Below are 22,637 nucleotides of genomic sequence, written 5' to 3'. Positions count from 1 at the left end.
TTCATTTTTTTCTGTATCTTTGTATGGTGTTCTGTACATCATGGCTGTGAATGTTTATCCTCATTGCCTTTCATTTCAGTTTAAAAAAGATAAAAGACATTGTCCGTTTCGTCTATCACTTGACAGGCAGTTTGGTTTGGCCGTTTGTTGTAGTCCTTAAAAAGCGATTTCTGTAAATGAAAATCTCTCCCTTTGCATTGAACTTTGAGCATTGTAAATTTGCAGATGTTGTTTATGCTCAAATAGCAACATTACACACTAACTAAAGTAAAAAAAGTGAAATCATAATCAACCACCCCTTTAAGCTATTCTTAAACAAAATATATACTTTCATATCGACCTAGACTACACATAACAAGTAGTCAATAACTAACAAATACATACATACATATATATATATATATATATATATATATATATATATATATATATATATATATATATGTATATATATACTGTAAGAGGTGAAAAGGCTTCCCTTGACCCCATTTATTTTGCTATCCTAACTATACACATCATTTTTTATGTAATTAGGATAGTTAAAGATGCCATAGAATTTAAAATTGAATTTACCTTGGCACAGTTGAATAACAAGAGTTCAGTACATGGAAATGACATACAGTGAGTCTCAAACATCATTGTTTCCTCCTTCTTATGTAAATCTCATTTGTTTAAAAGACCTCCGAAGAACAGGCGAATCTCAACATAACACCAACTGTTACGTAACAGTCGGGATCATTAATATGTACGCCCCCAATATTTGCATATACCAGCCCATGTTCAAGACATTAGACAAGGGCAGCTTGATCTGTGCACAGCTGAATCATCAGACTAGGTAAGCAAGCAAGAACAATAGCGAAAAATGGCAGATGGAGCGATAATAACTGACATGATCCATGATAACATGATATTTTTAGTAATATTTGTAAATTGTCTTTCTAAATGTTTCGTTAGCATGTTGCTAATGTACTGTTAAATGTGGTTAAAGTTACCAACGTTTATTACTATATTCACGGAGACAAGAGCCGTAGCTATTTTCATTATTAAACACTTGCAGTCTGTATAATTCATAAACACAACTTCATTCTTTATAAATCTCTCCAACAGTGTGTAATGTTAGCTTTAGCCACGAAGCACTTTGAAACTCATTCAGAATCAAATGTAAACATCCAAATAAATACTATACTCACATTATCCGGTGCATGCATGCAGTATGCATGACGAACACTTTGTAAAGATCCATTTGAGGGTTATATTAGCTGTGTGAACTTTGTTTATGCACTGTTTTATAGTCGAGAGCTCGGGGGCAGGGAGCGCGAAGATTTAAAGGGGCCGCAGCCTGAATCGGTGCATATTTAATGATGCCACAAAATAGGCAGTTAAAAAAATTAATTTAAAAAAATCTATGGGGTATTTTGAGCTGAAACTTCACAGACACATTCAGGGGACACCTTAGACTTAAATTACATCTTGTGAAAAAACGTTCTAGGGCACCTTTAAGATAAACGGTGCACACTTTTATTAGTATTTAGCATTGTTTTTCTAATAGATTTGTGCTACATCACTGGCTGTAATGTTCACAGTGCAAAACTCTTTCCTTAGGTAGAAAGTAGAAAATGGTCATGCCAAACTAAATTAAGACTTTTGGTTAATGAAATCTTGACATAGAAATATGGCCCTTTAAGATTTGCCTCTGATGTTTTTGTGGTTGAATCAAGATGATATATTTCCAGGTCTACTGAAGAAAATGTGCAATCCAGAAGTATGTCTGTCTGTCTAAAAATGTTTGTAAAGAACATCAGTGATATCTGAATCCAGTAATGAGAAACCATCAGCATATCCACTGATCACTATGGCATATACAAGTTGAACCAAACGGTGGGATTCTGGACTGAAACTGTGCTAAACTCTCATCTAAACAATATCTCATACAGCAAATAGTATTTGTTTACAGGAGGAAGAAGATATATGATAGTCGTGAAGACGTAATTGCAGGCATGAAGACACACAAGCAACAAACCACCTCTGTGAAGTATGTCCAGCAGAGGGCGGTATTCTCAAAAGTACCCCTGCTGCCCACTAAAAAAATTTCTTGACTAAACACTTACTCCTTTTAGGCTTCGTTCACTAGTGAAGATTATCATGATGAACAAAAGGTGTAAGAATCATAAACTGCCAATGGAAAATCCTATTGGGTTTTTGTCGAGGGAACCAGGGTGATGTTAACTTCCGGATTGGCTTACAAACATACTGTACTTCATCCCTGCAGTGCTCTATTTTGATCATTTGAAGCACTAAGAAAACATAATGTTTTGAACAGAGTCTAAAGGGTATAGTATTCTGAGGTAGGATTGAAATCCTGCACAACATTTAGAGGGTTTTAGCGCACTCACATTTTCTTGTAAAAGTCTAGTTTATGTTTTGTTTTTGTAGAGCATAACTGAGTTTTTGTGGGCTGAATAAGGAGAGAAAGAGATATTTGGTTCGGCATCATTTCTAAGGACTATTTTAGAGGATAATGCAAATAAAATTTTATGAACCCAGTTGTTAAAGCACTAAAACAAAAACACTCCAATTTAATGGCTCATTTAAGCTGCTGTACTGTAAGTGATGTTAGAACTGTTGCTAACATCCACCAATCTCCATTCCTGCAACTACATCTCCAAATCCTGTCTGCGAATGCATGAAATGATTGACAGGCAAATAGCCATCTTCAAGTCTTCTGATTGGCTAACACTCATGACTGCTGTCAAAGAGACGTGTGATTTCCCAGGACACCTATTTCAGTGGCCTCAAAATGTATTTGGACTCTTAAGTCACTCTAAAAATTGCATCAGTGTCATTCCATTAGATGATTAAATATGAACCCAAGTGCTATCTGCACTCAAATGCTGCAGGAGCTTTTCTCAATTTTTGCTCAGAATTGGTGTTTTGGTGATTTTTTTTTTTTTAGTGCATGTATGATGAACACAATCGGAGATATATTTAAAAGTTTCCTGGCTCTACCAAGCTTTATTATGGTAGTGGGGGAGGGGGGCTGTTTTGAAAGCAAACACACACACACACACAAAATGCATTCATTCATCATAAATATAATCCATACGGATCCAGGGGGTTAATAAAGGCCTCCTGAAGCGAAGCGATGGGTTTTAAGAAAAATATCCATATAGGCACACAGTTTATAGAAATGGTAAATGTTTTGCTTTAAAAAATGTATGCTATTTGTTTAGAATAAATACCACTTGATTTGATATAATGCAGTGACATTCAGACATTTAAAAGTATGTCTTATGCATCCAAATATTCTGTGGGGCCGCTATCTATCAGGTAGTAGGGATATTTTCTGTGTGGGATTAAAAAAAAATATCTTACAGCAGCTTTAAGCTCTCCCGTAATTTGATACCAGTGACTCCTGTGAATAGCAGAAACCGAATGTGTCGGCGAGCAGCGATACGGCGCTCCTGAGCTGACTAATATAAACATGAGTGTGTGGGATTCCAGATGATGTCATGACTAAACATTCTAACACTGGTGCTGTATGACCACACACACACACACACACACACACACACACACAACAACCACAGTTTATTTTTAACTTTCCAATGGCACTGTGACAATGAGTCTTTGTGAAGGTCTGGAAACTGTTTTTGGGGTGATTTGGGAAAAGAATTTCAGCAACACGCGTTTTTTGTGTAATCAGAGACACACAACCGTAGACATGACGGGAGGAGGGCGTTGTCAAATGGTTTGTGTTTGTTAGGGGTCGAGTGTGTGCGTGAGAGTTCATTTTTAGCTCAAGATAAGACTAAACACTATTCTGCTGGTAAGCATTATACTTGATAATAATTAGCGGCGTTTGCTAAAATGTGCTGTTTTGTCTATAAACAATTGATTTTCACCTGACGGACGATAAAATAGGAGTTAAGACCCATAGACTGATAATGAAGGACGGACTCAAGCCATGGTAGACTTAGCCCAGTAAACTGCCTTTGCAACCACCTTGAAATGCCATAGCAACTACTCAGTACATCCTAGAAACCACCTTGCAGAGTCCTAGCAAGTATTTAAAACCTACTCAAAACACTATAGAAACCACATTTTCTTCAGAAAATAGTCACCTTTATTTATATAGTGCTTTATACAATACAGAATGATACAAACACAGTTCACCTCTGCTGTAAAGCAGCGATAAAAAGAAAATAGAGTCATTATTTAGCTAAATTAAACAAAGACTATAGTGATAGAAAGACGATTCACTCCTAAATTTATGAATGGGAGAAACTGCAACGCGCGATATGGCCGAATACGTCCCGCATTCAAAGTAAAAGAGCCAATCGCTGATTGAAAAAGTCATTGCGTCACTGCAGCTGCAGTTAGAAGCTCCGGTTCCCATAGAAACCTGAGACTCGCGCTTTGCTCTGCACATGCGCATTGGTGCACATTAACGCTATTTTGGACGTAAGAAACAACATTTATTGGACAGTTCGTGTCAGATTTTGTTGCTGAAATTTGAAATGTTATTTAATTGTGAGTTCGCCAAGCAGTTTTTGAGATTTCAGGATTCCCCCATTCAAATAGGCTTGGTCTTGGATGCCCGAAATAGCTGCACGGAGGCGTTGCAAGTATTCCCGCCAAGTGAGCAGATTTTCCTTGAGAGGGACTTTGGCTGAAATCAGTTAAGTGTTGATTCATTTCGGTCAATAACTGTGTAAAGTACATCATTATGTAATGAGTTCAATTCAGCTTTAAAGCAGCTGTAGAAAACATCCATCTCAGTTCAGTTCTCATCCAATAGTGTCAGTGCAGTCAGATCAGTAATATTGCTGCATATTAGTATATGAAAATATGCAAACTTTTTTTTGTAACTTAAAATAAGTTATTACTGTTCATACTAACTGATAAATAGTCTTAAATTGATGAAAAATGCTTTTATGGAACAAAAACTTCTATGAAACCATTTTAATAAGATTCTTAAAGGGATAGTCCACCCAAAAATGAAAATTCTGTCATCATTTATTCACCCTCAAGCTGTTCCAAACCTGTATAAATTTCTTTGTTCTGATGAACACAAAAGAAGATATTTTGAAGAATGTTTGAAACCAAAAAATTGTGGGGCTCCATTGACTAACACAGTATTTGTTTCCATACTAAGAAAGTCTATGGTGCCCCACAACTGTTTGCTTACCCATATTCGTCCTTTGTGTTCAGCAGAAGAAAGACATTTATACAGGTTTGGAACAACTTGAGGGTGAGTAAATGATGACAGAATTTTCATTTTTGGTGAACTATCCCTTTACGGTTGTATCCTCATCTTCTTGAATTGGTTATAAGGTACTTTGGAGATTAAAAAAAGTTCTTCATGTCACATTTTAGGTTCTTCAGTTCACCATATTGTTTTCTGTGATCTTTAAAGCATCATTACATAGATGGATCACTAGGGAACTAGTCACAAAATAAAAGTTGCTACAAACAGAAGTTGCTGGCAGGATGCGTTTTAGTGCGTCAATGTTAGTTTGTCACTATGCCGATTACCAGGGTGTTTTGGGTGATTGCTTAATAGTAAGTAAAAAAAAGAAAACACTCTTAAAAATAAATACTTCTTAAAAATAAATACTATGGCGATGCCATAGAAGAGCCATTTTGGATTGCCTAAAGAACTTTTTAGTGAAAAGATAACCATTTTTCCTTGGTTTGAAGAACATTTTAATAACCTTTTCCACTATAAAGAACCTTTTGTGATTTGGAAAGGTTCCATAAATGTTAAAAGTTCTTCATGGAACCATAGATTCCAATAAGAGAAGTGTATGAGGTTTTAGTCCTTACATATGGCATCTAGGTGATTATTTCACACATTTTATAATCCAATCTTCAGGACTTTAAAGGTTTAGAGAAACTCTGAGGTCCGTCTGCTTTTTGAATGAAAGCTGAATCATTTTACAGAGCACAGAGGATGGAAATTGGGGGTGGAGAAGCACAAGAGAGAAGAAAAAGAGGTGTAGTTTTTCCAGAGGGGCGTTGAAGGGCTGGGCAGGGGTGTGTGTGTGTGTGTTAGGGGCTGGATTTCTCTTTGCATTTGGGGGGGTTCAGGGTATCATTTTCATCCGTGTCCGTCCCGCCCCCTCCATGAGTACACCCTGCACACGCTCCAAGTCCCAAAGTGGCCACAGAGACTCTGAGACTCGGACTAAAGTGGCAAGATGAGCGCCCTGTGTCCGCTCCTGTCTGTCCTCTTTCCGGCACTGCTATACCTGCTCCAGACTGTCCATGGAGGTAAGACCGCCCACTCTCTGTGTTTTATAACTAATAAGCCAGTTTAGCATAATATCATGTGTGTTTGCAAAACTTTTTAAAAGTTGCATTATTGTGTATTCTGCAAGAATATGGAGCTCAAGCTCAGTGGAAAAGCTTCTGAAAGTGTGTGTGGAAGGTTCCCTCACAGAAAAACTCATTCATACTTGTGAGGCTCGACTCTGTTCTGCCGGTGTACAATAAACTCACAGTTCGCCGACCCCTCCTTCTCTCGCTTCCGTTGAGGACTCTTTGCGTGCATTGGGCAGTCTGGCACCGGCTCACGCAGATCAGAGGTCCTGAAATAAAGAGTCACTTTCAGAGGTGTGGATCAGCTGCCCTACACACAGATGTTCTTGCTTTTCCGCTCTTTAGTGGCGCCTGTGAGACCTGCAGTCTAATTAGCATGTGAGTTAAAGTGGCCCTGAAGTGAGCGTTGTTCAGCTTCGGATCAAAGCATTTCTCCATGACCAGCTGCCACAAACTCACATGATGGCAGAGATACCGGCTACACCAGAATTGATCTACAATGAGTGTTTGAGCTGGTATAATATCAAGTGTTTTGGCACTTATGTCTTGTATCATTAGACACCACATGAGGACCGCGTGTGGAGATGATGAAAGTAAGAGTGAATAGTAGAAATGTATGCTTAACGGTAGCTGTAAGACAGCATGGGTGTGGCAAGGTGGGCGTGGCCCAAGCAGATGTTGAAAAATATTAAATAAAAAATGTTTGCATGTTTTTTGTTGATGCTTTTAAAGGATTAGTTCACTTTACTTTAGTTCAATTTACTCACCCCCATGTCATACAAGATGTTCATGTCTTTCTTTCTTCAGTCGAAAAGAAATTAAGGTTTTTGAGGAAAACATTCCAGGATTTTTCTCCATATAGTGGACTTCAACAGTTCAACGGGTTGAAGGTCCAAATTGCAGTTTAAGTGCAGCTTCAAAGCACTCTACACGATCCCAGACGAGGAATAAGGGTCTAATCTAGCAAAACGATCAGTCATTTTCTAAAAAAAATAAAAATGTATATACTTTTTAACCACAAATGCTCATCTTGCACTGCTCTGTGATGCGCCACACATTACGTAATCACGTTGGAAAGGTCATGCTTGACATAGGCAGAAGTACCGACCCAGTGTTTACAAATCAATCGTGAAAAGACTAAGTCAAACAGACTTTACAAAAAAAGGTAAAACAACGATGTTGGACGATTTTGAAGTTTTCGCTCTACTGTGGTACTTCCGCCTACTTCACACATGACCTTTCCAACGTGATTACGTAATGCGTGGTGCATCGCAGAGCAGTGCGAGACGAGGATTTGTGATTAAAAAGTATACAATTGTATTGTTTTTTTAGAAAATGACCAATCCTTTCGCTAGATAAGTCCCTTATTCTTTGTCTGGGATCGTGTAGAGCCCTTTGAAGCTGCATTGAAACTGACATTTGGACCTTCAACCTGTTGGTAACTGTTGAAGTCCACTATAGGGAGAAAAATCTTGGAATGTTTTCCTCAAAAACCTTAATTTCTTTTCAGCTAAAGAAAGAAAGACATGAACATCTTGTATGAAATGGGGGTGAGTAAATTATCACGAAATTTTAATTCTGAAGTGAACTAATCCTTTAAGGCATCAGGCTTTTATGGCACTTAGAGTATGATATGGTAAAAATATTGAGCTCATAATTAAGGAGGGAATTCAAAAAGGGAATTTATTCAGCTGCTCAAACTAAACAAAAATATGCAATTTGATCAGATATCAATCCTATACCCCTATCAATCAGATGACAGAAGGCATGTAGTAGATTGCTTGCAACAACGTTTTGATCGTGTTGATAATTTAGAGGCCTTAGAAATGAATGTATCAAAAATGTAAGTAATCTTTATAGGGTTAAAGGAATGTTCTGGGTTTAATACGAGCTTTATCCACAGCATTTGTGGCTTGTTTGTCAACATAAGCTCCATTTATGATTGGTCAGTTTTGTGTTTGAACTTCAGTTTTTGCGGTAGCACTGTATATTTCACATCGCTGTTGAAGAGTGATTAGCTGGTGAAGTTGATTTATTTATTTATTGTAGAGTTAACGACAGTTATCATGAGCATTGTAATGTTTGAAGCGGATGGGAGTTAACCCGGGAAGATTTTAAAACAAGCGGTTCATTCATAAATTCGTAAGATCTTACCTTCATGTTGTCGAAATACAAAAAGGAGACAGAACAAAATGCTAAAAAGGGGAGGGGCTACAAAAGGTTAATATCTTTATGGCACTTTCAGCATTGTTTGTTTCAGTGATCTGACATGTGAACATTTTGCTCAACCAATGGCATGAGTTTGGGCGGGGCTTCCTGTTTGATTGGTAGATGGCAGGAGTTTTTGGGAAACCTATTTGAAAACAATCATTATTTTTACATTCCAGCCAATAAAAAACGCTAATGGGATTATCGACAAAGAAACTAATGTTAGTGGGGACTTTGCAGGGTTTAAGCAGACGAAGTCAATGCAAATGTTGAATAGTTCACAATAAGATCAATAACATTGATTGGGTTAATTATAATTTCATGGCCACTTTAAATTGAATCATAAGACATCGGAGACTGTGACTGTCATGGTGAATCAGGTTTTTAGATATTACTGACTCAGTAAGCCGTGTACCAGCAACATCTTTGGACTATGAAACCTCCAAGCTGCCGTCTTTCGCCACGGCAACACGTTACACAAAACAGGCCTGTGAGCTGGTAAGTATTTAAGGCTATACAAGGAGTGTGTGTGAATGCGTCTTGTGATTGCAGCAGTGCATATGTTTGAGTTCGGGTTGTTGGCAGGGTAATAAATGTTTGTACAGCTCTGCACATTAGATTAATAAACATAATATTTGCATTTGTAAATTGATGAGATTAGTTCGCTGGTCTCAGAGAGAGCTGCAGTTTCCAGCGCGACAAGGGGCATCTCAGAAACAGAAGGCAAACATTTATCTTTGCTGATCTCTCAGCGGTCTGCTGTTTGTGATCGGATAATGGGACCAATGTTTCAAGATTATTTGAATGTGGACCTTGAATGGAAGTAGCGTGCCGCACAGAAAGTTATAAATCTGTCTATCCATCTCATGATACTAGTTTTAGGCAAAGACTCATTCGCAAAATCAGATTTCCTGATTCATTTCAGATTTCGATTTGATTACACTCTCGTTCATTTGCATTTATTTCAGTTATAATGTTCATTAAGGTGACGTGAAAGAAACTCTATCAGTGCTAATGCTGTAAATTATACAGTGTGGTGTTTCAGACTGATTCAAACCAGTAGCTTTTATTAAATTAACCCTTTCATAAGAGTCATTACTTTGGGGAATTGGGTTTAACTGATTGCAAAATATGTGTCTGAGACTCTGAGTCACTTATGAACTGAGCCAGTTCATAAGAGTCGTTTGCTCGTGAATTGATTTGCACTGGTCATGCTTTATGTGTTTCATTTACTAAAAAGAACTGGTTCTTCAGAGTCATTTGTATTATAAGTCAAGCTACACTGTTTGCACAGTATGTGTTTAATTCACTAAAAGGAACTGGTTCATAAGAGTCATTTGTTTTTGGATTGGACTACACTGGTTGTGCTGTACTTGTTTGATTCACTAAAAGAGCTGGTTCATAAGAGTCCTTTGTTTTTGGATTGGACTACACTGGTTGTGCAGTACTTGTTTGATTCACTAAAAGAACTGGTTCATAAGAGTCGTTTGTTTTTGTATTGATTACACTGGTTGTGCAGTAGGGGTTTGATTCACTAAAAAGAAATGGTTCATAAGAGTCGTTTGTTTGTGAATCAAACTACACTGGTCATGTTGCATGTTGTTTTTGTTCACAACCTGCGAGGACAACTGAATCGAAAAACATTTCTTGTCATTATTTCGCAGTACACACTCTTTTTATTTCACAACTCAAGTAAAATATTTATTTAATTAATATCTAGATTGTGATTAATATAAAAATCTATATTTTTACCCAGCCTCATACCTTTACTATGTAGGTGGACGATTCCTGGCCAGAATAGGCTGCAATTCAGCCAGACTTTATGCTGATAGTCGAACGTCTGGCTATGCGAGACTAACTCTACTCCAGTAGTTGAGGTTGGGTCTACAGCGTTCCCATCTGCAGTCCCCATGGAAACCTGCCGCCCACGCAGGAATCAATGCAGAAAGTTTGAAACCCTGATGCTTGAGACTTTCCCTCCTCACTGTCCTCCTCAATAAATGATATGTCAGTATGAAACACCATACACACACACAACCTCGACAATACCAGACCGTAGGGAAGAGATAAACTCCATACTCCATATTCCTGTCATTTCATATTCATCCAATAGAATCTCATGTGGCACTATGGAGACACAGAAGTATTTGTGGGTATATATACGCCATGGTCTGGGCAGTCGTCCCCACAGTGACTCTTGGCCAAATCACTGTCACAATAGATCAGGTTAAATTTTCCTTCAAAATCATCACTCAACCACTGGCCCATAAACAGACCTAAACACACACACACTCCCTATAGGCATGTCACTGTGTAGTATTTGAGTGTTTTATCCTTTTTGTGCCCCAGAAATTCAGAATTACCTCTGTGTAAACTCTTTTGGGCTTACATTTTTTGTGCATGTTAAGTCAAGCATCATTATTACTTCTGCTCATACATGCATTTATGGATTTGAACAAACCCCTAAATATTGGCGTGCCATTTAGATGTTTCTAAAATGCCTTAGGAGACTCATATTATTGACAGATATACTAAAAGTACAGAGATCTAAAATTATTGTGGACAATGTAGCTCGGATAGCTTGGTCATTAAATAATTTGATGACAAGTGTTTGAGTTTATATTGAGATCTCTGTTATTTGATTGGAGACTGGGTTTTAATTGATCCATTATTATAGTTTAGAATTTTTAATGTTTTTATTTATATTTTATTTAACTTTAACTTTCTATTTTAACACTTAAATTTTATTTTAATCTTTAAATTTAGTTTAGCTTTCGTTTTCACTATATCATTAACTCTTTCTCCGCCATTGACGAGTTATCTCTTCTTTTATGAGAAAACGCCTCCGCGCCATTGACGCGTTATTACGGCTTTCCATGTTTTCACTGATATACCCTAGGGGGCGCTATCACACATCTTCTGAACGAGTACAGTATCTCCAAATCAAAAACACAGGCAAAGAAAAAGCAGAAATGAGCGATCTAATATGTAAGCAGATGTATACGAAAAATAATGCGATCATCAACAATAAACAGCATATAAATCAAAACGACCTAATGTTATAGAGTGAAAGGTTGACCCAGGAAGTGGTTAGGATGCTTTGAGGGTGTTGATCTACTCCATCTATGTTCTGATCATTGTACTGAATCTGATCCAGACGTAAAAACGCGATTTTTGCTCAGCTTTTTGCTCAAATGTTGCTTTTTTTATGAAACTTGCCCACATTTAAGTGTTGTTAAAAAAAAAGAATGCATGAACCTAGAATAAAACAGTTTTTTTTGTTATTCTGAGGGCCATGAAATCTTTGTGAAAATTACAAAAAACGTTAACATAGGCTGGCAATGTTTTAAAAAAAAATTGCTGGCAGGGAAAGAGTTAAGTTTTATTTTCAGTTTATTTATTTATTTTTTTTTGCAAGTAATTATGATAGGACAGTAAGAAAACAAGAAGCGAAGTGGAAGAGAGAGAAGGGGACGGGATCGGGAAAGGTCCGCGAGCTGGGAATTCAGGTTCGCGTTGCCCGAAACACAGTGGCGCTATATGTCATGCTGCCCACGAGGCTATCGGCACCAACAGTTTTTTCATTTTTATTTTAGTTTTAGTATTTTAGGGCTGCCAAAGTTAATGCATTAGCTAGCATAATTTAAAAATGTTTAGAACATTGTAGTGGTATTGCTAAATAGAGGTGTTTTTGTTAATTTTTTATTTATTGAAGCTGACAAAAATGTTTTCATGGTTTTCATTTAAGTTTTTGTTAACCCTCAAGCAGCCTTTGGGACAAATGTGGGCAAAATCATTTTGTTGTTTTAAAATGCTGTCCTTTGTGCATTTTATATTTGTGCATTTAAAAAAAAAAAAAAAAAAGTGCTTTTTTTTAAAATGAACAAATTTTTGTTGTTGTTGTTTTTTAATTCTACCATTTTAACTTGTGATAAAATCTAAAAATCAAGAGGTTAAGTTCATTTCAACAATGGTTCATAGATTTCAGCCTATATGCAGCCATTGAGTACTACTGCCATATAGTGGCCATTGATATTTTTGTTATTTTTATACCAGCATATGACACCAGATAATAACACAGCATTGTTATCATAGTTTTTCACCAAACTTTAAGGCACTGTTCACATCTCCTCTGAAACTTTGAGATTACTGGAATCTTTTTCTCAGGGGAAAGATCTCAGAAGTAGGGGACTTCTGCAAAAGTTCTCATTGGCGTGTAGGAGAACAATCAAATTAAATATTAAAGAAACCTTTGTGTGGTTTTTTCATTAGAACATTATCCTGATGAGTTTATGAAATAAGTTATGAAAGAGCATCTGGAAAGTTTTGCCGTGCTCTTTCGAATGAGAGCTTCACGAGTTAATAGTTAAAGTTTTACATTGATTTGGCCTGGTGGAGTCCCTGAGGGGAAGTTTTGCATGAGTCATCTTCATGAGACAGCACAAGGAGCACCACAACATCACACAGTTTCCTCAGAGACAAACGCTTTCCAGTCTGCTGATCAGGAAACTAGGCCAGCAGCCACCATCTTGGCTTGACAAGATCATTTACAGCGCGGTATCGCTCGCACTGGAGACGGGCACAACTGTCCAACCGCTGGGATTGAAGCCCATGCAAGAACAGATGGATGAAACTACATCTGTAGTTCACAAAACTCATGAAATTTACAGGATTTTACAGTGGCGATCGACACAGGACAGTATTTATGGCAGACGGTGTATAAGATATAAATAAATTCCTGTTTCTCAATCTTAGAAATCCCATGACAGCACTAAAAATAAAGCTTCTAAAAAAGAGTTTTGCAGACATACGCAACAGGAGAACCTTTTAAAGTTCTGCGGTTCTTTAGAAAACCATCTACTGGTGATTTAAAGAAATTGATTTTGTCTTTGTGAACAATTAATACCAATACATTTAGTAGGTTGATCTTAAGTACCTACACTAAATAAAAATGCTAAAATGTACCATGGTATTATGTTTTGTTGATGCTGATTCCAATAGCATTTTAAATACCTTAGAGTAAAATATAAACTAAAACATACTGAATATTTAGCATTCTATAAAAATGCCATGCTACTCAAATTACCATGGTATCATGTTAAAAAGCATGGCTATACCATGGCACTTTTATATATACCATAGTACTGAATGTTTACCATGCTATTTACATTGTACTTCAAAAAATACCATGGTACTATGTTCAAAAACATTTAAAACACCAATGTATTTTGATATTATACCATTAAACCGTATATGATTATATACCATATTTTATATATACCATTTGTGAACAGTCTTATCTACAAGTGATCTTCCATGTCTACAGCGCTCTCTGGTTTGGCTATAGTCTGTGAACGGAGGGGCGATGCTAGAACTTTCCACTGGGATCCTCACGTAGCCGTTAGCATGCCTGCGTGTCAGCTCTGACTTCTGTCCTGCATTAAACCTCCATCCAGCCAGAGGCGTTCTGGGTAATTTGCAAACATCTCTTTAGAAAGGCGCTCTCTGGAGACAGAGTGGAGCACTGGGACAGGCCTTTCTGCAGTGGAGGGGATAAATATAACCCGCTCTCAAACGGGGCATGTGCTGCCTCAGAGGCTGCTGTTAGCAGACTGGGTGGGGTAACAGGTCGTTACTGTGAGTCACAGGGACACAGTTATTCCGTCATCGCAGAATTCTGTGAGCTTAAAATAAGTAGTAGGAAAGGAATTATATGAGCAGAGTGCCAGGGAGGGTGAAAGCTGTCAGTCACAGACCTCTATAGAACAACTCAATCTTTAACATAGCAACACAGTCTATGCTCTTTTTAAAGGGATAGTTCACCCAAAAATGAAAATTCTGTCATCATTTACTCACTCTCAAGTTGTTCTAAACCTGTGTGGGTTTGACATGAGTTGAACACAAAAGAAGATATATTGAAGAGTGTTGGTGGGTGAACTATCCCTGTAATGACTTTGTGCTTAATGTGCTTTAATACGAGTGTATTTTGTCTTACTGCATTGGCAGATTTATTCATTTCTTTTAAGTACAAACCCGTGCAGTAAGACAAAATACATTTATATTTAAGATACAATTTATGAAAATAAGTCTTAATATCTTATGTAGTTTTGCTACTCGAGTGCATTTGTCTTTTTTTCAAGGATTTTCACATAATTTAACTGGAAAATTATACAAAAACACTCATTAAAAATGGGATTTTTGTAGTGTAATACAGCTCTATACCACACCACAGTCTTTTATCATAACACACTGTGCCACAAAGCTCTATAACATAACTCTATACCGTGACACTCTATAACAGAACTCTATAGTGCAACAGGGCGTATAAAGCAACTCTATGGGGCAACACGCTCTATAATGCAACTCTATACCGCAACGCTCTATAGTGCAACTCTATGGTGCAACACACTCTATAACATAATTCTATACCATGGCACTCTATAATGCAACTCTATAGTGCAACATAGTGTATAAAGCAACTCTATGGGGCAACACGCTCTATAATGCAACTCTATACCGCAACGCTCTATAGTGCAACTCTATGGTGCAACACACTCTATAACATAATTCTATACCGTGGCACTCTATAATGCAACTCTATAGTGCAACAGAGTGTATAAAGCAACTCTATACAGCAACACTCTCTATAATGCAACTCTATACAACGACGCTTTATAACGCAACTCTATGGCGCAACACATTCTATAACATAATTCTATACCGTGACACTCTATAATGCAACTCTATAGTGCAACACAGTGTATAAAGCAACTCTATGGCACAACATGCTCTATAATGCAACTCTATACAACGGCACTCTATAGTGCAACTCTATGGCGCAACATGCTCTATAACATAATTCTATACTGTGACACTCTATAATGCAACTCTATAGTGCAACATAGCAACTCTATGGCGCAACACGCTCTATAATACAACTCTATACCATGACACTCTATAACGCAACTCTATGGTGCAACACACTCTATAACATAATTCTATACCGTGACACTTTATAATGCAACTCTATAGTGCAACAGAGTGTATAAAGCAACTCTATACGGCAACACTCTCTATAATGCAACTCTATACAACAACGCTCTATAACGCAACTCTATGGCGCAACACACTCTATAACATAATTCTATACCGTGACACTCTATAATGCTACTCTATAGTGCAACATAGTGTATAAAGCAACTCTATACAGCAACACGCTCTATAACGCAACTCTATGGTGAAACACACTCTATAACATAATTCTATACCGTGACACTCTATAATGCAACTCTATAGTGCAACAGAGTGTATAAAGCAACTCTATACAGCAACACTCTCTATAATGCAACTCTATAACATGACGCTCTATAACTCAACTCTATGGTGCAACACGCTCTATAATGCAACTCTATACCATACGCTCTATAATTTAACTCTATGGTGCAACACTCTTTATAATGTGACTCTATACCTTGATGCTCTATAACATAATTCTGTACCGTGACACTCTATAACACAACTCTATAGTGCAACAGAGTGTATAAAGCAACTCTATGGGGCAACACGCTCTATGATGCAACTCTATACCATGACGCTCTATAATGCAACTCTATGGAGCGACGCTTTATAACGTGACTCTATACCATGATGCTCTACTCTATATTGCAACAGAGTGTATAAAACAACTCTAAACAGCAACACGCAACAGCAATTAGCAACTCTATGGTGCAACGCTCTATGAGATAATTCTATACCATGACGATCTATAACATAACTCTATATTGCAACAGAGTGTATACAGCAACTCTATACAGCAACACGCCCTATAATGCAACTCTGTAGCGTAACATGCTCTATAGTGTAACTCTATACCATGATGCTCTATAAAGCAACTCTAAACCACAACATGCTCTTTAATGCAGTTCTTTTGTGTAACTTGCTCTGTGATGCAACAGTGTAGTGCATCACGAACTTCAAAACAATTCTATAGTGGATAAAAAGCAGTTGATAAAACACCACTATTTCTTCCACAGCACACTCTATAACACAACACTACACTGACTCTTGAAAAAACAGAACATTACTGCTGCCACTGTGTATTGTGTATGTGTAGAGTGTGTGGACTGTGTGTATTGTTTGAAGTGTGTGTGGGTGGGGGGTAATAAGTTCTCTAATACTTCACCAGCCTCTTGGGGAAACATTAGCAAGGGCAATTATCCATTAGCAACTCTGTGGACGTAAATGAACCTCCTGTTTGGGGGTCTCTAACGATGTGAATTTATTAACCAAATGCTCCAGTCCTCTCACAGACACAAAATGGGTGTTCTCTGGGTGTTTGCATGCTAAGAATCCATATGGATCATTTTAATTGCAGTCGATGGTAAATTAAATCCAGACCATTAAATGCTGCATGTTCTGTCTCTAAATTCCACAGAATTTTGACCCCGTCCTCAGCATAAACACCGGAATACATCAGAATCTTTACACCTCAAATATTCCCCACAAGGCATGTTATCTATTATAAATGAGGTTCTTCTGCAATGGTTTCTGTCATTACTCATTAAAATATGATCCTCAGAGCTGAATTTAAAGTAAATGTTTGACCTATTCTCCACCCAGGCCCGTTAAAGTAAAGTTAGAGGTCTCCAAAAGCACGACAGACTGCCGGAGAGGAATCAAACAGCCGCTCTACAGTCCGTTTGCATAACAGACAGTAAACAGCCATGAGTTTAAATCGATAAACTCTAGTAATGAAGTCAGAGGAGCTCTAAATGTTGGTCAGGTCTGGAAGCTTCTGGGGAAGGTCAGGGAATCGAAGGGCGAATCTGCTCAGAGAATTCCAAGTAGCTCCTTCAAAACACTCCATCTGCAAGCGAAAGAGCCGAGCTGCATTCTTCAAAAACAATGATAAGATCTAATTATCATTCCATATTTCCAGCCCGCTTGCAAGCCAATGAGCAGGGCCTGAAGTGACCCTTGGAGGGAATTGCATTTTGATGGATGCGAGAACAGCTGCTAGGAATGCTGGAAAGCCATGAATTTGACTTCTGTTCTTTGCTATGTGCCACCAACACAAAGCTCACACTCTTGTAATCCGCTTTGGTACAAAAGTACGCATTTCGAAAATAGTTTTCCATGTGTCATCTCCGTAGATCCAGTAATGTCTGAAGAATGCAAATTCAGGATGTTGCACAGAACAAACAGAGGTTTCCGAACAGCGCCAGTTCAACTTGGCAGTCTGTTTGGCAATGTGAAGAGCTTTCAAAAGTCGTGGAAAATTTGAGGATGATGGATCAACACAACTGCATTAATCTTATAATACAAAGTCAAGGACAAAGACGAACTATAACGGATATGTTGGAATGGCTGATTCAGGCATTACCGAACATCTGTGACTGAGTAAACGGCTCCGAATTCCTGGCGGTATCTGGATTTGACAGTCTATTCAGTGACTATGTTTCTAGACTATAAAATACAAAGGAAATATTTGAAAAACTTCCACAGACGTGTGGTGGAAAATTATGATATGCTTGAAGTGTGGTTGTGTGAAAGCTTTGTCTTCTGTTTTGAGCCTCTAGATTTCATTTACATCAACATAATGTCCATTTATTACAATATTTTTAAAAATATAATATTTGATACCTGACATTTATTAAAGTCAACTTTAAAACTGATTACTTTCTTCACACTTAATCGACATTTATGTTTTATAAATGACTATTTTTAGCTGTCATATCCACACTCCAGTCAACTCCTAATGGATAAAGTCAGAATTGCGTGATATAAAGGTGATATAAAGTCAGAATTGTGAGTTTTAAAGTCAGAATTACATGATATAAAGTCCGAATTACGTGATAAAGTCAGAATTGCGAGTTATAAAGTCAGAATTACGTGATATAAAGTTGCAATTCTGACTTTATAACTCATAATTCTGACTTTATATAATGTAATTCTGACTTTATCACGTAATTCTGACTTTATAACCCACAATTCTGACTTTATATAATGTAATTCTGACTTTATCACGTAATTCTGACTTTATAACTCACAATTCTGACTTTATATAACGTAATTCTGATTTTATCACGTAATTCTGACTTTATAACTCACAATTCTGACTTTATATAACGTAATTCTGACTTTATAACTCGCAATTCTGACTTTATCACGTAATTCTGACTTTATAACTCATAATTCTGACTTTATATAATGTAATTCTGACTTTATAACTCACAATTCTGACTTTATAACATACAATTTTGACTTTATATCACACAATTCTGACTTTATAACACAATTCTGACTTTATAACTCACAATTCTGACTTTATATAACGTAATTCTGACTTTATCACGTAATTCTGACTTTATCACGTAATTCTGACTTTATAACTCACAATTCTGACTTTATGTAATGTAATTCTGACTTTATATAACATAATTCTGACTTTATCACGCAATTCTGACTTTATAACTCACAAATCTGACTTTATATATCATAATTCTGACTTTATCACGTAATTCTGACTTTATATAATGTAATTCTGACTTTATAACTCACAATTCTGACTTTATATCTCGCAATTCTGACTTTATCACATAATTCTGACTTTGTCACATAATTCTGTGTTTAAAACTATTAAAATCTTTGTTTCATTGATTATCCATTTCAATCATAAATCTGTCAAATTGGGGAAATCAAATAGGTTGTTTCATGTTGATCCAGAATTATTTTCATTGGGGAAAGAAAAAGTTCTTGATGTTCCTGCATGTAGATTAACAGGTCGGATTTCATTGGATTATTGGATAGAAGTGATTTTTCAGTACGCTATGAGCTACAAATGTCATGCTGTCCATCTTCCAGTGATCCCTTCGTACAATTTGTTCTCAGAACTTGTTTTATTAGATGTATTAATGTGATGGACAGGCCTGATGCGTCAGTCTGGAGGGAAAGGAAGCGTGTTTTTCTAAATAAAGAGTTTTGTAGCGCTGTGATGTTGTCATTGGCAGAGCGAGGTAAGACGGACAACGCCCTCGACCAACAGCCAAACCATTTGGCACAAAGATTAGGGAGCTTCTGGAAGAAGCCGTTATTCAAACAGCTTGTGAAACACGTCTCCTTTTTTGGTACTTTTTATTCAGAAAACTGTATTTTTTCCTCCCCCCTTAGTTTTCCATGATGCACCTTGGTCGGAGGGGTTTCAGCACAAAGACCCTTTCTTACAGCAAAAAAAAATGACTTTTGTTGAGACTATTGACTTTATTTGCTCAGTTTTCCCTTTCCACCCGGCCCCCATCCGCCCTCTCCCCTCCCGTCGGCCCCTCCTGTCTGAGTTGGATTCGTCGGGTGCCTTGTAAAGGGTAAAAAAAGCAACTCTCCCTCTTATGAGCGCAAAACCACTTCAAGGACTGCCGTGGCAGCAGTACTCAGGGCAGTGGTGATCCTGTCTGTGTGGCGGCAGGGAGAAGATCCCAGCCCTTTCCGTCTAACGAAACCATAATGACTCAGTTGAGTTAATCAGCGGAAATGAGCAACGTTGACAAGGTGCTACGGCCCGCTGTGATTCACAGACACGCATACGGCACACGTGTAACTAGGTGAGGGACTCTGAGTAATTGCTTGACTGAAAGAGCATGTTTCTGTGAGATTACAAGCTTTGTGTTAGCACTCTATAAACATTGAGATCTTCAAACGCAAAAGGAGTAAAACAAAAATTCACACACACACACGTTTACTAAATTAGGAGATAACTCAGACTTCTGCTGTTTATTAAAGTTAATTATATTTATAATAGTTAGTTAATAAATATTATTACAGTTACAGAACATATTATTATGGTTATTAATAATTATTAATTAATTATTATTATTATTATTATTATTATAAATATTATAATGAGGTAATACTTTAGACTTCTGTTTATATTAGAATTAATAATAATTATAAAAACAATAAAGACAATTATTAATTTTATTAATAATTATTAATTAAATATTATTAAAAATATTATTGTTATTATAACTATTATAATGAGGTGATACTTTAGACTTCTGTTTTTATTAGAATAATAATTATAAATACAATTAATAAAGACAGTTATTAATTTTATTAATAATTATTAATTAGATGATGATTATTATTATTATGGTTATTAATGATTATTAATTAAATATTATTACAATTATTATTATTATTATTATTATTATAAATATTATAATGAGGTAACACTTTAGACTTCTGTTTATATTAGAATTAATAATAATTATAAATACAATTAAAGACATTTATTAATTGTATTAATAATTATTAGTTATTTTATTATTATGGTTATAAATCATTATTAATTAAATATTATTAAAAATAGTATTATTATAACTATTATAATGAGGTGATACTTTAGACTTCTGCTTCTATAAGAATGATTTATAATTATAATTACAATTCATAAAGACATTTATTAATTTTATTAATAATTATTATTTATATTATGATTATTATTATTATGATTATTAATCACTATTAATTAAATATTATTAAAAATATTATTGTTATTATAACTATTATAATGAGGTGATACTTTAGACTTCTACTTCTATAAGAATTATTTATAATTATAACTACAATTCATAAAGCCATTTATTAATTTTAATAATAATTATTAATTAGATTATTATTATTATTATTATTATTATTATTATTATTATTACTAATCACTATTAATTAAATATTATTACAAATTGTACAAAAACTGTTATAATGAGGTGATACTTTAGACTTCTGTTTTTTATTAGAATTAATTATCATTTTATATACAGTTAATAAAGACAGTTACTAATTTTATTAATAATTATTAATGCAATTATTATATATTATTATTAATATTTTACATAAAGAAAATGCTGAATAGATAATTTCATTAATAATAACTAAAATTAGTCATAAATTATTAAAAATTAAAATAATTACAATTTAAAAATAATTTTGATTTATTTTTGAAATGTCTATTTTTTTAATCATATTACTTTTAATTTATGATTTATATCAGACTGAACCAGTATTTTACATGGACAGCTTTAATTCTTTCCTTTATTTATGAATCATTTTTCCCATGAGGATGGTCTCAAACCAAGTTTTTGTCAGATTCTGGGGACCATTTGTACAGTCGAAGTACAGTATGTAAACATACACTTTACACTCAAACACTTTTAGTGTTTAGCATGGATGAGCGCTCTGGTTATTGACATTTAGAGGACATCTTGATGTTTGTGGTGTTCAGAGGCAGTTTAGTGTGAAGAACAAGTAGCGACCTCAGTGTGTGTGTGTGTGCGGATTGTGCAGTAGCTCAAGGGATGGGTGGAGTTAGACACCCTTGTCCTGCGGTCACACACACACTCCCCATCTCTGCCTGTCATTAACTCTGATTGATGGCTCTGGAATGGTAGCAGGGAGCGTTGGCCACACGAACAGCGATTCGTTACAGTGCTTAGGAAGGTTTCATCTAATCCAAACTAAGTAGAACTTGATACATTTTACGGCTTTATAACATAACAGCAGTATCACAGGCAGTGTGCTTTAGCGAGCCAACAGCACAGCCCTGCCTTTACACGGATCTCTGGAATATATTATTTATTATTATAGCAAAATAAACCACTTTAGGATATACAAAACCCTTCTACTTCTTGTCAGGTGTCCTGATCACCATATGCCCATACGCCACGGTTAGCCAATCAAAACCCAGGGTCATTTACATATAGGATTAATGGTACACTGGCAAAAACAGGCTGAGAGTCAGAGAGAGAGTGAATATTGTCATAAAAATAAATTAGGGTTTGTTTAAAAAAGGAAAAATGTGTTAAATTTATAAGTGTTTTCTAATTAATCATGTCTGATTTTCTTTATTAGTGCCTTTTGTGATCCCACCGCATGACTAGTTCAAGCACGCGGTCTGAATTAGCACATAAAAAGCATAATAATATGAAATTGGTAACTGTTATGAAACCATGATACGTTTGAATATATAAAAAGCCATCAATCAAACTTACACTGATATTAAATTTATGAGGCAGTTAAAAGCTTTTGCAGTTCTCGCTCCTGATTTTTGGCATTTT

The 22,637-nt window shown here is 36.1% G+C and overlaps 1 protein-coding gene across 2 annotated transcripts in view; it reads left to right on the top strand.

Annotated features, from left to right (window-relative positions):
• Window positions 1-4,510: 4,510 nt before the first annotated feature.
• cspg4 (chondroitin sulfate proteoglycan 4) overlaps window positions 4,511-22,637 on the top strand; it is a 71,161-nt gene continuing 53,034 nt past the window's right edge. Inside the window, exons 1-2 of one of the 2 annotated variants that reach the window (XM_048157642.1) lie at window positions 4,604-4,678; window positions 5,944-6,273. In XM_048157642.1, the coding sequence (XP_048013599.1) occupies window positions 6,201-6,273 (73 nt within the window). In that variant the 5' untranslated portion in view covers window positions 4,604-4,678; window positions 5,944-6,200. Of the gene's footprint in view, window positions 4,679-5,943; window positions 6,274-22,637 lie in introns of both variants that reach the window. The other variant, XM_048157641.1, reaches the window with a different exon arrangement.

Source organism: Megalobrama amblycephala, linkage group LG15 (assembly GCF_018812025.1).
Source record: "Megalobrama amblycephala isolate DHTTF-2021 linkage group LG15, ASM1881202v1, whole genome shotgun sequence".
In the NCBI taxonomy this organism is placed as follows: domain Eukaryota; kingdom Metazoa; phylum Chordata; class Actinopteri; order Cypriniformes; family Xenocyprididae; genus Megalobrama; species Megalobrama amblycephala.
The sequence above is the reverse complement of the archived record's forward strand: the minus strand, read 5'-3'. Positions and strand labels throughout refer to the sequence as shown.